Source organism: Zootoca vivipara, chromosome 2 (assembly GCF_963506605.1).
Source record: "Zootoca vivipara chromosome 2, rZooViv1.1, whole genome shotgun sequence".
Lineage (NCBI taxonomy): Eukaryota > Metazoa > Chordata > Lepidosauria > Squamata > Lacertidae > Zootoca > Zootoca vivipara.
In genome coordinates, this window is record NC_083277.1 from 3,532,331 (window position 1) to 3,549,787 (window position 17,457).

The following is a 17,457-nucleotide window of genomic DNA, read 5'->3' on the forward strand; positions in this document are numbered from 1 at the left end:
GAGCAAGATATGATAGCCATGTTCAAATATATAAAAGGATGTCGTATAGAGGAGGGAGAAAGATTGTTTTCTGCTGCCCAGAGAAGCGGACACGGAGCAATGGATTCAAAGTACAAGAAAGAAGATTCCACCTAAACATTAGGAAGAACTTCCTGACAGTAAGAGCTGTTCGGCAGTAGAATTTGCTACCAAGGAGTGTGGTGGAGTCTCCTTCTTTGGAGGTCTTTAAGCAGAGGCTTGACAGGCATATGTCAAGAATGCTTTGATGGTGTTTCCTGCTTGGCAGGGGGTTGGACTGGATGGCCCTTGTGGTCTCTTCCAACTCTATGATTCTATGATTCTAAGACTGGATTGCTCACGGGAGTGGTACATGCTCAGTGGGGAGGGGGCAGATGTTTAGCTGCTGATCCATCACAAGGTTGGAAACCAGATCTCACCTGGCCCTAGGACTCCTCCCAAGAAACCTGGGAACCAGAATTGGTTCAGGACGCTGAGAGTTGCAAGGAGACCCCTTCAGTCCTGCTGTCCAAAGACTGCAATTCCCAGAGTGGTCCCCAATCCACACTTCTTGCCAGGGAACTCTGGGAATTGTAGTTGGGTAGGGGGTGGGAGAGGGTCTCCTATCCAGTCTCCACACTTGGGGGGGGGAGCTGTATCTCCCCACTCCCCACAGGGCTTCTCCTCCCTCGGATTCCTGGGATGCTTATCTGTGTTATGAAAGGCGACTCTCCCCTAAATCTGAAGGGGGCTTATTTGCATGCCCTGTTTTTGTTGCCCCAAAGACTCCTCCCCAAAAAGGAAGGCAGCATCTCCGTCCAAAGGAAGAACAGAGTTGCAGACCTGCTGGACACTCAGCCCCCCCTCCCCGGCTTGGCAGAGAGGAATTGGGGGCAGGACCCTCTGCTCCCTGTCCCTGACTTGGGGGTCTCTCCCGCCCCCCACCATGCATGAGCTGAACGGGGGAGGGCTCGCCTCCTCCCTTGCAGTCCTGGGACCCCCTTCTCCCAATTGCACCCTAAGGGGGAAGATAGAAGAGACTCACCAGATTCCACGAGGGGCACCGAGGAAGTTTTTGCAAAGCAGAGAGAAGAAAGCTGCCTCCTCTTTGCTTGCAGGAAGGGACTGGGCAGGGGAGGGCTTCTGCTCTGGAGGACCTTGCCCTCCCCCGCCCTCCACTTCCTGTCCTCTCTAGGAATCCAGCTCTGCTTCTTTTAACCTCCCTCTCCCTGCCTGCCGTTTTTCTGCTTCTGCGCCTGCGCTCTAGGGGCTGCCCTCCCTTCTCCATGTGTGCCAAGGACTCTGAAATCAAGCCCCCCCCCCAGTCATATGCAGAATAACTACAAGGGAGAAGGGGGTTCCCCGTTACTATTCTGCAGTGTACACCTGTTAATGCCGCCTTCTCAAGAGCACACCGGGTGGGGGGGGGCAGGGAGGGGCAGCTGCCCCCAATCAATTAAAATCTGGAAAAATACATAGGAAACTGAGGTTCTGCACACACACACCCAAACAAAAATCCTGGCTACGCCAGAAGATAACATGTCAGCGAGGAAGAGCAAGAGGTTCTCTCCAGGCTGCAAAATCCCAGAGCGCATTTTCATGAACAGAAGGAGAATACCATAGGAAACAAGAAGATCCTGCAGTTCAGGATACAATTACAAGTTAGGCTTCAGTAGCTAAAAAGAAGTGGCAACTCAGTTACCTATTACAAGGCTTTATTTATTTTTCCCCACAGAGAAGCCCCGACATTAAGAACTTGTCCTGGCACATATCCCTTGTTGCTTATCCGGTGTTTTAAGTGCTCAGGGGATGTATTTGACTCCTCCTTGTGCTCATATGCAGCCTCCCAAGAAGTGTGTGTGTGGTTGAAGCAGTTTTTAAAACAGGTGCTGGCTTTGAATTTCTTTGCTGGCTGTGGAAGATGTGAAGAAGAAGAAGAAGAAGAAGAAGAAGAAGAAGAAGAAGAAGAAGAAGAAGAAGAAGAAGAAGAAGAAGAAGAAGAAGAAGAAGAAGAAGAAGAAGAAGAAGAAGAAGAAGAAGAAGAAGAAGAAGAAGAAGAAGAAGAAGAAGAAGAAGAAGAAGAAGAAGAAGAAGAAGAAGAAGAAGAAGAAGAAGAAGAAGAAGAAGAAGAAGAAGAAGAAGAAGAAGAGTTTGGATTTGATATCCCTCTTTATCACTACCCGAAGGAGTTTCAAAGCAGCTAACATTCTCCTTTCCCTTCCTCCCCCACAAGAAACACTTTGTGAGGTGAGTGAGGTTGAGACAGTTCAAAGAAGTGTGACTAGTCCAAGGTCACCCAGCAGCTGCATGTGGAGGAGCAGAGATGCGAACACAGTTCTCCAGATTATGAGTCCACTCTTAACCACTACACCACACTGGAGAGAGCCTTTTGGTGCAAGCAAAGTCCTTTGGGTGCAAGCGCATGTTTCTGGGTGGGGGTGCACCTTTCTTGCATTCTGGGGCCATGCTCTCAGACGGAACTATCTCCACACCTCCTCTGCTCGCTCAGACCACCTTTCCGTCTCATTCTGGATCCCCTCCCCTCCCTCGCTCTGTGTGCTCCTGCTAGGCCCAATCTCACTCTCCCAACTCAGACCCTCTGATGACGCCCAAACACTCTCTCTGGGCAAGTGCAGTGGGCGATAGGATTGAAAAGTGTTGCTTCCTGCTCTCTCACCCCCCTCCTGATGTTTTCCTACGGATTACTGTATATATTTTGAATTGTGGAAGGTAGCGATCGTGCAAGTAAAGTGAGCATAAATTGTGGGTTTGCTGTATTTTTTAAGGACCCTCCTTTTTCTGTGATTGTGAGTTGTTTTAAACACTTAAAATGTTTTAACTTCTGTAACCTACCCTGGTACCTTAGGGTGGAGGGCAGGGTAATAGTTATAATAATAGAAGCTTGTGACATACGTGGAAGGTGACCAATGAAGGTGCTTTTCTGCATCTCTTAGGTCATAGAAATGTTCTAAAGGATGGTGTGAAAAAATCAGGGCTGGGGGACAATTGTGAAAGGGGTTGAGGAATGTGAAAGGGAGGGGGAGAGGGAGAGAAGTCTCTGAGTCATTTGGTGAGGGATGTGGCTGAAGGCCTTGGTTTCTCCCCCACCAAATGTAACTGCTCCATATAAAAGACTCTACAACCTAAAAATGGACACATTGCATGTATTTTTGTAACCCAAGAATATATATATATATATATATATATATATATATATATATATATATATATATATGAAATAAAGGCTTTGGTCTCCTTCCATCAGACGTTCCTTTAAGCAAAGCAGCCCCTGTATCGCAGCTGTTCCTCCGCTTGCGCTGGGCACCACACCCCACAGGTGGCATGCCATGGCCCCAAGACGCACACCAGTCCCACCCCCGCCTGCTCTCCGACCCCAGAGCATGAAGCTCCGTCACTGGGCATGTGTGCAAGACAGCTGCCCAAGCAGATTTGTCCCCACTGACCCTCGCCATGGGGTCCATAACTGCTTCTTCCATACCACTGGGAAACTGACCATTCCCTGTGCTGCTCATTAATGTGCTTGAACTACTATATTGTTAGTGGATAGGCTAGGATTAGTCCATCTTATGACCTACAGTGTTTTGCTTTTGTAATCTGTTTGACCTCTTTTCTTCCTCACTTCCCCACCTTTTATTCTATCCACCACTCCATGAGCTCATGGGGATGCTGTGTTTGATTTCAGGCAAGAAATGAGGGTTTTGATCTCATTACAGGAGACTGGTTGCCAATCAGGCTTCCTCTGATGATCTGTCTTAAAATTAAACCCTGGGCCACCAGCTCCCAGCATTTGTCTTCCCTCTGTTCCATTAGCTAGTCCCAAGGGTTTCGTATTTTCAACTTTCTTGTCGTGGAGCACTCTTGTATTCCAACCTACGTTTGATCAAATTTCCTGTGGGTTCCTCTGATGGATTCTTATGTCTTGTCTTAGCTAGAGCTTATTAGCTGCTTTGAATCAACCGTCAAACCAGCCAAGGTTTGTTGATTCTGTGTAATTAGTAATTGTAGACGTTATCTGTGATGGGCAGCTGAGCTGGACCAGAGTCAGGGGGTGCAGTGCCTCAGAATTCCATGAGAGGGCTAGAGCCTCTCTCTGATTGGCTACTAAGACAGGGGGTGGAGCCAGCACTTTTGGAGGGAAAATAAAATGAGCAGTTTCTGAGAGAGTGGAGGGATAGTTTTGTGGGAGAGGAAGGAGAAAGGAGGGTTGGTTCTGGTCTGTGTATGAAATCCACTCCGAGGAAATTATACAAAGCTAGAGAAAGGGGTCTCTGAGCTTAGAAAGACTTGTGTCTTGTGAGAGTATTCAGACAGGAGTGAACTTGAAGGCTGGAAGCAAGAAGTAGAAGCTGTGAGGATACTGTCTATTTGGGTCTCATTTCAGTCACAAACGGAAAAATCTTCTAGAAAGAGAAGAATTCCAAACCACTTATGAAGCGTGTGGTGACCCCTGGTCTGCTATACTGCCAGAATAGCAGGAGTGTGGAAACTAACAGAAAGTACCACCTTGATTAAGAATCAAAATATTAAGCTGCAACAGCTAAGTTAAGAAGCTGAAGCGAAATAACTGGAAATAAGCTCAGCATTGGCCATCCTCTCTACACACTTGTAACATCGAAGAGAAATAACTTAAAAGAAGCAACAGACGTTTAAAAGAAGTTTTGTGTTTACTACCTTGTTTAGAAGCCTGTAACATACACTAAATTTAGTACAATTTATTATTAAGGTAACTGTTTCCTGAAAGAACATTATATTCTGACACATCCTTTGCTTTTTTCAACTTTGTTCTGTAAAATAAATATTTCTTGTTTGTTCAACTTCTGCCTGAGTCTCCAAGGATCTTTGCTTACGTTCACACAAAAACTATAAGATAACCCATTCTGGTTATATAGTCAGTCAGGACTGACTGAAGAAACTGACTACAGTGGTACCTTGGTTCTCAAACTTAATCCGTTCTGGAAGTCTGTTCGAAAACCAAAGCGTTCCAAAACAAAGGTGCGATTTCCCATAGAAAGTAATGCAAAACAGATGAATCCATTCCAGACTTTTAAAAACAACTCCTAAAACAGCAATTTAACATGAATTTTTCTATCTACCGAGACTATTGATCCATAAAATGAAAGCAATAATCAATGTACTGTACTTTAAAATAAAGAAGACAGTACTGTATATTAAATTCTTTTTTAAAAAAACATTTTACGTGCACTGATGATACACATTGTTTGGATGGGCCGCTTTTATACAGTGCCGCAGTCACACAATCAATCAAAAACGAAGAACAAGCCACAGTCACAAAAACAAAAAAAGCCAAATATGAACACTTTTTTTTTTTTAGCAAAAACAAAAGCACCAAATATGAGCTCCAAATATCACCTCAGAACACTGCAATCGGAAATGGAAGACTTTGATTACAATGCAGGGGGACACAAATTAGCAGCGCAACAGTAAAAACAGAAGATCAGGAGCACGGTTGACTTCCAAGGCAAAGTTCGCAAACTGGAACATTGATTTCCAGGTTTGCAGGGTTCAAGTTCAAAGTTGTTCGGGAACTAAGCTGCTTGAAAACGGAGGTACCACTGTATGTAGATATGGTTGCCACACATCCAGAAATGTAAGCAGCGTCTGGGCGGAAATTGCTGAAATGTCCGGGAAAATCTGGATGTATGGCAGCCCATGTCGCAAGTGTAGGTTTCGGCAAACTTCACTTAAAATAGTTACCCCACCCCCCCAGTTCCTTCAAGCACTCCTCATAAGGCTTGGTTTCAGACCCTTGGTCATCTTGGTTGACCTCCTCTGCATCATCTTCATGAAGTTTTCCCTTAGCATGTAGCAAGCTGTGAATCTTAAATTTACTTTCCACAGTTGTTTCTATAAAGCAAAGTCAGTGTTGTGTCCTACATCTCTGGCCCAGCTTATCATTGATGATTTCATCATTTCATTCTTTGTATCCCACTCAAGTAATATGTTATACATTTTAGATAATGTTTTAACCCTGGAACCTAATCCATTTTTTAAAAATCCAACTTAAATATTGCATTCAACTGATGGTAACTGGATCAGTCTCCTTCCCACCTAGAGAAATAAGTTCCATTTATAGGGATCCCACATACAATAAAGCAATAACAAGCGGCCCTAAACCTAACCTGCCAATACATCTACCTCAGCAGGTAAACTATTGGTCGGCTGTGTCAAAGTTTTACTGGACATTAGGACAATATTGGCGAGAGCACCTGTAATCTCACAGTCACCACTTCCCCTGGAATAAGAATCACTTCCATCCAAACCAGTAAGTATGTCTGTAATTATGACAATCTGAACAATGCCTAGATGACTTAAGCCCTATACTGGACTCCTCTCCATGGGTTTCGCACCAAATATAGAGCATGGTCCAATCCCCTGGAAATTCTCAAACTTATAGAAGTCCTTCTCAAGGTCATGAAGGAATCTGAAGAGGTGATTCAAGCAACAGAAAAGGAGATTTCTCCTAAAGATTAGGAAGAACTTTCTGATAGTAAGAGCCAGCAGTGAAAAGGAACTCCCACAGAAGGGGGTGGACTCTCCTTCATTGGAGGTATTTAAGAAGTTGGATGGCCATCTGTCATGGATACTTGAAATCAGATTTCTTCATTGGAATAGATTCTGAATCTACCTTTCTATAATTCACCCAGTGAATTCTTGAATTGACTTTTTTATGAGTGAAATTTTATCCACATTACATACGCTGATATGCTTTGACAAATTGAAGCACTTTTGGAATGTTTATTCCTACCCGGCTGGCAAAGAGTTAACCCACCTCCAGCCTGACTGACATAGAACTCTGATGGGGGCGGGACTGTGCCCGGTTCAAAAGGAGGGAGTGTCGGTTTGGTCAGTTTGGAGGGAGAGGGAGGAGGGTGTGGTGGCTTGTATGAAGAAAGTGAAGAGGCTAGGAAAACTTAAAGTTAAATGTTTGACTGAGGTTTTTTTTCTTGTACAACTGGAACAAGGCAAATAAATACACGACACGTTAAAGAAACACTTATGCTTTTAAAACAATAAAACTTCATCTCTGTTTTGCCAAAAAGGTTCGTCCTTATTTGTCCAGCGAGGTACCAGGACTCACAGCCGTGGTGGCTCAAGAGAGGGCAAAACTCACCTCAGGCAGGGAGGTGGCAGTTTGTGTCCTGGGGTTACACGGGGGAGGCTTTGTAGGGTAACCTGAGGCGCCAAGAAGTTGCCAGAGTGAAAAGGGCAAACTTTTACAGTGGGGAATCCAACTGAGGGAGACCCTTTACTGTAGGCAAGAGGTTATTCCATCGGACAGCCTAGAGTTCCCTAAGGTACCAGGCCACGTAAGCTGGAAGGCTCTCCTTACTAAGAAACCCACTAGTAAAAGGGGTTTATTTTTGAGGCGGCAGGAGAAGAGGGTGGGTGTTTTCCCCTCTGGATTCCTGTGCCGCACTGATAGTAAGAGAGAGTGGGACACTGGTCGTCACAGATGGCCATCTGTCATGGATACTTGAAATCAGATTTCTTCATTGGAATAGATTCTGAATCTACCTTTCTATAATTCACCCTGTTGTGAATTCTTGAATTGACTTTTTTATGAGTGAAATTTTATCCACATTACATACGCTGATATGCTTTGAACCCTGTATTAATTATTTGGTGGGCCATGAGAGTGGCACTGTGACTGAAGTTTTCCCCACATTCCAAACACTAAGAAGTTTTCTCTCTTCTATTAATTCTTTGATGGGAAGTCAGATGGTGTTTCTGCCCTGTATGAATTCTCTTTGTGTGTGTGTATGAATTCTTTGATGGGAAGTGAGATAGTGCCTGCGACTAAAGCTCTTTCCACATTCCAAGCACTGATATGGTTTCTCCCCTGTATGAACTTTTTGATGGGAAGTGAGACTGTCCTTTAGACTGAAGCTCTTCCCACATTCGAAGCACTGATAGGGTTTCTCCCCATTATGAATTCTTTGATGGTAAGTGAGGCTCTTACTGTGCCTGAAGCTCATTGCACATACAAATGTGGAAAGAGCTTCAGTCGAAAGGAGGAGTCAAAGAGCTTCAGCGGATGTATTTGACTCCTCCTATTCCACATACAATAAAGCAATACCACATGGCCCTAAACCTAACCTCCCAACACATCTACCTCAGAGAGTAAACTACTGGTCTGCTGTGTCAAAGTTTTATTGGACGTTTGGACAGTATTGGCGAGAGCACCTGCAATCTCACAGTCACCACTTCCCCTGGAATAAGAATCACTTCCGTCCAAACCAGTTTGTGTGTAATTATGACAATCTCACCAATCCCAAAATGACTTAAGCCCTATATGGGACTCCTCTCCATGCGTTTCCCCCGATAGGGTTTCTCCCCTGTATGAATTCTTGGATGGGAAGTGAGACGGTCCTTCCTTGTGAAGCTCTTTCCACATTCCAAGCACTTAAAGGGTTTCTCCCCTGTATGAATTCTTCAATGGAAATTGAGTTGGGAGTTGTGACTGAAGCCCTTCCCACATTCCAAGCACTGATAGGGTTGCTCCCCTATATTAATTATTTGATGGGAACTGAGACTCTCCTTCCGAGTGAAGCTCTTTCCACATTCCAAGCACTGATAGGGTATCTCCCCTGTATGAATTCTTTGATGGGAAGTGAGACTTTCCTTCAGGCAAAAGCATTTTCTACAGTCTAAGCACTGATAGGGTTTCTCCCCTGTATGAATTGTTTGATGGGAAGCGAGTCTTTCCTTCCGACTGAAGCTCTTCCCACATTCCAAGCATTGATATGGCTTCTGCCTTAAAGGAACTCTTTAATGCAAAGTGAGACTGTCCTTTCGACTGAAGCTCTTCCCACATTCGAAGCACTGATAGGGTTTCTCCCCGGTATGAATTCTTTGATGGGAAGTGAGATTATGGCTGTGACTGAAGCTCTTTCCGCATTCCAAGCACTGAAAGGGTTTCTCCCCTGAATGAATTCTTTGATGGGAAGTGAGATGGGGGCGTTGACTGAAGCTCTTTCCGCATTCCAAGCACTGATAGGGTTTCTGCTCTGTATGAATTCTTTGATGGGTAATGAGATGCGCCCCGTCCAGGAAGCTCTTCCCACATTCAAAACACTGATATCTTTTCTCCCCTCTATGAATTCTTCGATGCAAAGTGAGACCTGACCTCTGACAGAAGCTCTTTCCACATTCCAAGCACTGATAGGGTTTCTCCCCTGTATGAATTCTTTGATGGGAAGTGAGATAACCACTCAGACGAAATCTCTTCCCACATTCCAAACACTGATAGGGTTTCTCCCCTGTATGAATTCTTTGATGGGAAGTGAGATCACTACTCAGACGAAAGCTGTTCCCACATTCTAAACACTGATACGGTTTCTCCCCTGTATGAATTCTTTGATGGTAAGTGAGATATTTCTTCCGACTGAAGCTCTTCCCACATTCCAAGCACTGATAGGGTTCCTCCCCTGTATGAATTCTTTGATGGGAAGTGAGACTTTCCTTCAGACGGAAGCATTTTCCAGTCTAAGCAGTGATAGGGCTTCTCCTCTGTATGAATTGTTTGATGGGAAGTGAGTCCATTCTTCCGACTGAAGCTCTTTCCACATTTGTAGCACTGATAAGGTTTATCCCCGGTATGAACTCTTTGATGCGAAGTGAGACTGTCCTTTCGACTGAAGCTCTTCCCACATTCAAAGCATTCTCCTGTGAAAGAGCGTTTCCCCAAGTTGGAGCCAATACTGAAAAGGCCCTGGCCCTAGTTGAGGCCAATATAGCCACCTTATGGCTTGGGATCTCCAGAATATTGTTGTTTGTGGACCTTAAGGTCCTCCGCGGGGCAACATATATTGTTGTGTGAGAACGGGAGCTATTTATGTATCTCCTCCCTCTTCCCCCTAGGCGTTGCCCTCCTCCCCTCTGGTGCTTGCACCTGGCTTTTGCTGAAGTATAGGGGTGCATGAGTCAGCTCCCCGTTCTGTTGACTTATTATTTTCTTTTGTAAAAAAATCTTGATGCTGCGTTCCAATGACAGTTTGCTTCTGCTGTACTCTGCTACTACAGGCTAAGTTGCTCACCATTCAGACAAGTGAGGGAGGGTGTTGGCCCAACAGTAGAAAGTATAAAAAGATGAGACGTTCACATCACATATTCTGTAGCAGAGCGATGAAAGTCCTGTCGAAGCCCAAATTCAAATTTTGTTGAAAAAACAGGAATGCTCCCGCTCATGGCGTTGGCATTGGAGAGTTTCCAAATCGTGCAATGCTAAACATCCAGAGCCCCTGTCCCTGCCTTCCATTGTAGCAAGCAAGATTCACATTGTTTAATTGCACGACTGGGGTGCGGTGTCCTAGGAAAGCAGTCAAACGCCATAGGCCATCACACCGGAAGTATTCTCCAAAGTCTTTTTTAATATTTTATCTGTAATAGTAATACCTGACAGTGAAAAGGAACTCTATCAGAAAGTAGTGGACGTTCATTGGGGGTTTTGCAAGAAGACGTTGGATGGCCATCTGTCATGGATGCTTAAAATGAAATTTTTGGAGGGGGTTGGACTAGATTCTGAATTTATAATTCTATAATTCACCCTGCTGTGAAATCTTAAATTGACTTTTTAGTAAGTGAAATTTTATACACATTCCATGTGCTGATATGCTTTCAACCCTGTATTTGGTGGGCCATGACTGAATCTTCTCCCACATTCCAAACACTAAGACGTTTTCGCTCTTGCATGAATTCTTTGATGGGAAGTGAGACTATCCTTCCGACTGAAGCTCTTTCCACATTCCAAGCACTGATAGGGTTTCTCCCCTGTATGAATTCTTTGATGGGTCTTGAGATTGCTCCTTTGACTGAAGCCTTTTCCACATTCCAAGCAATGATAGGGTTTCTCCTCTGTATGAATTATTTGATGAGAAGTGAAACTATTCTTCTGACTGAAGCTCTTTCCACATTCCAAGCACTGATAGGGTTTCTCCCCTGTATGAATTCTTTGATGGGAAGTGAGATCTCCACCCAGACGAAAGCTCTTTCCACATTCGAAGCACTGATAGGGTTTCTCCCCTGTATGAATTCTTCGATGGGAAGTGAGGCTTTGGATGTGACTGAAGCGCTTTCCACATTCGAAGCACTGATAGGGTTTCTCCTTTGTATGAATTCTTTGATGGGAAGTGAGACTATCCGTCCGACTGAAGCTTTTTTCACATTCGAAGCACTGATAGGGTTTTTCCCCTTTATGAATTCTTTGATGGAAAGTGAGACTATCCTTCCGACTGAAGCTCTTTCCACATTCGAAGCACTGATAGGGTTTCTCCTCTGTATGAATTCTTCGATGAGAAGTGAGATGGCCGCTTTGACTGAAGCTTTTTCCACATTCGAAGCACTGATAGGGTTGTTCCCCTGTATGAATTCTTCGATGGGCAGTGAGACTATTACTGTGACTGAAGCTCTTTCCACAGTCCAAGCACTGATAGGGTTGTTCCCCTGTATGAATTTTTTGATGGGAAGTGAGATCACCACTCAGACGAAAGCTCTTCCCACATTCCAAGCAGTGATACGGTTTCTCCCCTGTATGAATTCTTTGATGGGAAGTGAGATGAGCACTCTGATGAAAGCTCTTTCCACATTCCAAGCACTGATAGGGTTTCTGCCCTGTATGAATTCTTTGATGTGATGTCAGATGGTGGCTGCGACTAAAGCTCTTCCCACATTCCAAGCACTGATAGGGTTGTTCACCTGTATGAATTCTTCGATGGGCAGTGAGACTAGTACTGTGACTGAAGCTCTTCCCACATTCCAAGCACTGATAGGGTTTCTCCCCTGTATGAGTTCTTTGATGGGTCTTGAGAGTGCTCCTTTGACTAAAGCTCTTCCCACATTCCAAGCACTGATAGGGTTGTTCACCTGTATGAATTCTTCGATGGGCAGTGAGACTATTATTGTGACTGAAGCTATTTCCACATTCCAAGCATTGATAGGGCTTCTCCCCTGTATGAATTCTGTGATGGGAAGTGAGATCACCACTCAGACGAAAGCTCATCCCACATTCTAAGCACTGATACGGTTTATCCCCTGTATGAATTATTTTATGGGTCATGAGTTTGTTCCTGTCACGGAAGCTCTTTCCACAGTCTAAGCAGTGATAGGGTTTCTCCCCGGTATGAACTCTTTGATGCAAAGTGAGACTGTCCTTTCGACTGAAGCTCTTCCCACATTCAAAGCACTGATAGGGTTTCTTTCTAGTATGAATTATTTGATGGGAAGTGAGGCTATTCCTTCGAATTAAGCTCTTTCTTTGATGGGAGGTGGATTGGGAGCTCTGACGGATGTTCTCTCCACACTCTGAATATTTATCTGACTTCTCCTCTATGTAGATTCTGTTGTGGTCCCCCTTGTTCTTCCCTTCCAATTCATCACCATCTGCAATGAAGACCGAAGCTAATTAGAGCCTCAGGAAGAAATGAAGTGCCAGAGTATTGAACAATGTTAATGAATGCTTTTGATAGAGGACGAACTGAAAAGACTTAGATGTGACGCCTTACTATAGTTTTCACTGCCTTTGTTGGCTGGAGTTGCTTGGCTTTTATCTGGGATAGATTTTGTTTTGCTCAATCATGGAGTCCACTCCATCTCAATGGTCAGTCTTTTTTTAAAATTGAAATTTTATTTTCCTTTCAAATTACAAAACTAATGCAAAACAAGCAAAAGGAACATAAAGACAAACAATAATAAAATAAAATATAAGAAAAGATTCCAATTCCCACCACACCACACCCCCACCTTGTGCTGACTTCCAGCCTTTTCTGTATTGAGCTTTACATTTCTCAGTTCTCGTGTATACCTGTATGTCTATTTGTTCCCTTCCTTTTATTTATTTCTGGCCTGCTATAAGTCTGCTATAAGATCAGCTTTTTTAAAAAAACAAAATACATTATATAATACTTTAAAATCTTCCAATCTTTGTCTATTTTTTGATCAGATAACCCCTTAATTTCCCCTATTTTCTTCGCCAGATTCTGATATATTATCAATTTGGTTTGCCAATCATTCTTACTTGGTACTCTCTTACTTTTCCAATTCTTCACAATTAGGAGTCTAGCAGTTGCAGTTGCATACATCATTATACATCTGTCTTTTTCTTTAATATCATCATTTAACATTCCTAATAAAAATATCTCTGGGTCCTTCCTGAAGGAGTAATTAACTACTTTTTTCAGCTCTTTGTAGATTTCTTCACAAAATTTCTTGATTTCTTTGCAATGCCACCAGAAGTGTATGAATGTTCCAATTTCACTATGGCACCTCCAACAAATATTACTACTGCCTTTATATATCTTTGCCAATTTTGCCGGTGTTAAATACTACCTATATCGCATTTTAAGCATTTTCTTTCAAATCATAATTTGGGGTAAAATTTATATCCCTTTTCCATAATTTCCCCCATATTTCTAACATAATCGTTCCCCCCAAATCTTGTGCCCATCTAATCATTACTTATTTTATCTGTTCATCTTTTGTTTCCCATTTCAATAACAATTTATATAATTTTTAACATATTTCCTTCCCCCCTCTAATAATATATTATCCATTTTTGAAATTTCGAAGCAAATTTTTAAAATATTTTTGGAATCTTTAATTTGAAAATACTCTAACCAGACATTCAGATGTAATTTTATTTCATTATATTCTCTTAATTCAGCATCAACTAACATTATTGCAGCCTGTTTCCCTCTCTCATTTTCTAAGCATTCAAAAATATTTATTATATTTCTTATGTTGTTCTTCACTTGTCTTCCTTTCACAAATCCCGCCTGATTTCCATGGATTATATCTTCTAATATTAAATTGAATATCTCAGCTAATACTCCTGCTTAAATTTTATAATCACAATTTAACAATGATATAGGTCTATAATTGATTGGTAATTCTAAATCAGTATTTTGATTTGGTAGTAGTGTTATCAATGCTTCTTTCCAGGTATCTGGCATAATTCCTTTTTTTCATTCATTAAATCTTTTAGTGGTGTTATTAATATTTCTTCTAAGCTTTTATAATACTCTATTGGGATTCCGTCGGGCCCAGGCGCTTTCCCTATCTTCATTATTTGAGTTACTTTTTTTATTTCTGTTTCAGTAAATGCCTCATTCAATAATTTAATTTTCTCTATGGGTATCTTTGGAAATTTATGATTTTTTAAATAAATTAATCTATATCCTGTTTACTAATTTTCTCTCTCTTGTACAATACTGTATAATTTTTTTCAAAAACTTTCATAATTTCCTTTGGTTTATCTATAATTTTTTCTTCTACTCTTAATCTAATTATTAATCTCTCATTTTTCCATTTTTTTAGCTGCCACGCTAACAACTTGCCTGGCTTATTTGCCCTTTCAAAATTTTTGTATTTCCAATATTGGATATGATATTCCATCTCTTGATCAATTATGCTCCCATATTCTGCCCTTCAAAACAAATTATTTTTTTTTATTTTCTCTTGCTTTTCTGAGGATCGAGTTCTGTTGAATAAAATAACCCCTTACCACTGCTTTTCCAGCTTCCCAAACTGTTTTTAAATCTACTTCTCCATTACAATTTAATTCAAAATAGTCCTTCATTAAGTTACGTGCTCCTTGTAATACTTTTTCATTCCTTAATAGAAAAACATTCATTTTCCATTTTTTATTAATTTCTTGATCCTTTTCATTTAAAATTAATGTCACCAGATTGTGATCTGCTATTGTCTTGGGTTGTATCTCTACTTTGCCTATTCTTATTCTTAAGTCCTTCAATACCCATATTGCATCGAGTCTACATTCTTTTTGAATGGGGTGTCTGTACCTCCACGAATAAATCAAATCTAAATTATCCACCATTCCAAAGAAATTTTTTGGTAATTTATTCTCTCTGTTTTTTCTTTCTGTTTGCTGTTCTATCAAGTTCCGGATTTGTTACTCCATTTAAGTCTCCCATAATGAGGAGACCAACTCTGTATTGCTTCATTGGTAACAGTAGAGGAAAAATGACTATGACTCACACTTATTCTAAGCACACAAGAGCTCCTGACTCAGCATTCGGCTAGGAGATGTTGAATGTACTCTGCTCTCTCCTATCTCTCCTTCCCAACCCCCAATTTAAACCAATTCATGAACTCAGAACTCATACACTGACCACCAATGATTAACAATATGTTATAGATCAGTGTTTCTCAACCACTGTTCCGTGGCACACTAGTGTGCCGCGAGATGTTGCCTGGTGTGCCGTGGGAGAATTACTTTATATATAGTCAATATAGGCACAGAGTTAATTTTTTTAACATTTTCTAATGGTGGTGTGCCTCGTGATTTTTTTCATGAAACAAGTGTGCCATTGCCCAAAAAAGGTTGAGAAACACTATTATAGATATTCCTGCGAATTTATTCTGCTATTTTTGAGAATCATATGAGAAGACTGAGAGGACTCAGTCTACATATTTGTATCATTTATTAGTCCTATATGATCCTTGTTTTTAAAAGAAAATAAAAAGTTTTTCGAAAAAGAAAAGAAAAAAGACAAAACACCGAGGCCCCATCTGCTTTCAATCTGCAAAGCAGATTCAAGAGTCATGGCTTCTAGTGCTGCCCGATGGATCGGTAAGTTGTCTGACATTGGTAGAGCATTCAATCACGGTACTGGTTTTAGAAACCTGGAGCGGCAAACATGACATGCACACAGGGGGCGGGGCATCACTATATAGCGCGCATGTGCAGCATCACTACATACGACACATGCCTCGTATGTAGTGCTGTCGCTCATGTGCTGTACATAGCGGGTTGCCGTCGGTGCCACTCCAGCGCCGTACGGACGGTGCCAGGATCCTTTAACATTGTTGTCTAACAAGTTGTCTAACATGAGTAGAGCATTCAATCACGGTACTGGTTTTAGACATTTTGAGCTGCCAATACATCGTGGTGGCCAGGGAGCTGTGATCTATTCCTAGCTCAAATTGCCTGCAGATGACAAAGGCGCAAGCAGGCAGGTGGGTGGGTGGAGCCCAAAAATGTGCTCACCTTCTCAATCTCCATCTGCCTGCCTGCCTGCTTCCTCCCACCCCCAAGCTGAGCAAGTCCCATTATGTCTCCAGCCCCATGCATCCATGTCCCCATCTCCACTCCCCTGGAACTCACCTGATCTCTCGGAAGTCCCTGAGAGGGAATGCTCAGAGGCTGTGCGAAGGGATGCAGGAGACAACCTGACCAAGTCAACCGTCCATCTTCCCCCTTCCATCCTCGCTACCTTTGCAGGATCCATCTCTTTCATCCTTCCTGAGGAGTTGAGAAGCCACAACAAGCTGCAGGGTCCTGGGAGAGAGGAAGAAGCAAAGGGAGCCTCAGAGGCCCTGCAGGGATTCTCCTGCCCTACAGACTGCCCTGCTCATAGAGAAGCACAAATGGGGCAGCCCCTTCCCAACAGAAACCCCATTTTAAACATCTCCAGTGATTCCATTATCATCTGTTTGCACCTCACCCCCACTTTGAAAGGATGGCATGTAGTGACCTGAGAAAACCCATATTGTGAGAAACAGTTTGTTGCGTACAACAGGATGTTGTTCCCCTCTCCATTGCCATGGACATTTGCTAGAAGACTATTCTCTTTGTACTAACCAGTGACGGTAAAGCTCCGCTTATCTTATCTGTGGAATGTTGCTTGGAAGAACCAATAAAGTTTGTTCAGAACAATAGAGCTTATGTGAGAATAGGGGAAGTTAAGTTTAAAAGGAGTGAGGAAGGATGTTGTTGAACAATTAGCTAATGAATATGTAATGCTTCATGTATGTCAGCCAGAAATAAAGTATATAAGCCTCTGGGCAACCATAGTGAGGCGCTCAGCTTTTGGAAGTATCCTCTGAGGCACTGCTTCCTGTCAGCAAACAATAAATTGTTATTTTTAATTTTAAAAAACTGTCTTTTTTGTTAAAAAACATATCCACTCCCCTGGAACTCACCAGATCTCTTGGAGGTCCCTGGGAGGGAAGGCTCAGAGGCTGTGAGGAGGGATGCAGGAGGCAACCTGACCAGGTCAACTGTCCATCTTCCCCCTTCCGTCCTCGCTATGTTTGCAGGATCAGTCTCTTTCATCCTTCCTGAGGAGTTGAGAAGCCACAACAGGCTGCAGGGTCCTGGGAGAGAGGAAGAAGCAAAGGGAGCCTCAGACGCCCTGCAGGGATTCTCCTGCCCTAGATATTGCCCTGCTCCTGGAGAAGCACAAATGGGGCAGCCCCTTCCCAACAGAAACCCCATTTTAAACATCTCCAGTGATTCCAATATCATCTGTTTGCGCCTCACCCCCACTTCGTAAGGCTGGCACTTTCTGCACAGAAGTGACTTGAGAGTAGATCACATTGAACTCAGTGGGGCTTATGGGCAGAACTTGGTGCAAAAACCAGCCAGCATTCTGTCCCCAAGCCTGAAATCTGCAACCCCAG

At 42.8% G+C, this 17,457-nt stretch overlaps 1 protein-coding gene across 5 annotated transcripts in view; it reads right to left on the bottom strand.

Annotated features, from left to right (window-relative positions):
- Nucleotides 1–17,457, bottom strand: part of LOC118081506 (zinc finger protein 345-like) — a 52,473-nt gene that overhangs the window by 11,100 nt on the left and 23,916 nt on the right. For 2 of the 5 annotated variants that reach the window (XM_060269072.1, XM_060269079.1), the window contains 2 exons: nt 16,978–17,151; nt 16,160–16,333 (listed from right to left, as the gene is read on the bottom strand). In XM_060269072.1, the coding sequence (XP_060125055.1) occupies nt 16,160–16,333; nt 16,978–17,151 (348 nt within the window). Of the gene's footprint in view, nt 1–1,042; nt 1,177–10,319; nt 12,418–16,159; nt 16,334–16,977; nt 17,152–17,457 lie in introns of those variants that run through there. The other 3 variants (XM_060269076.1, XM_060269087.1, XM_060269083.1) reach the window with 3 other exon arrangements.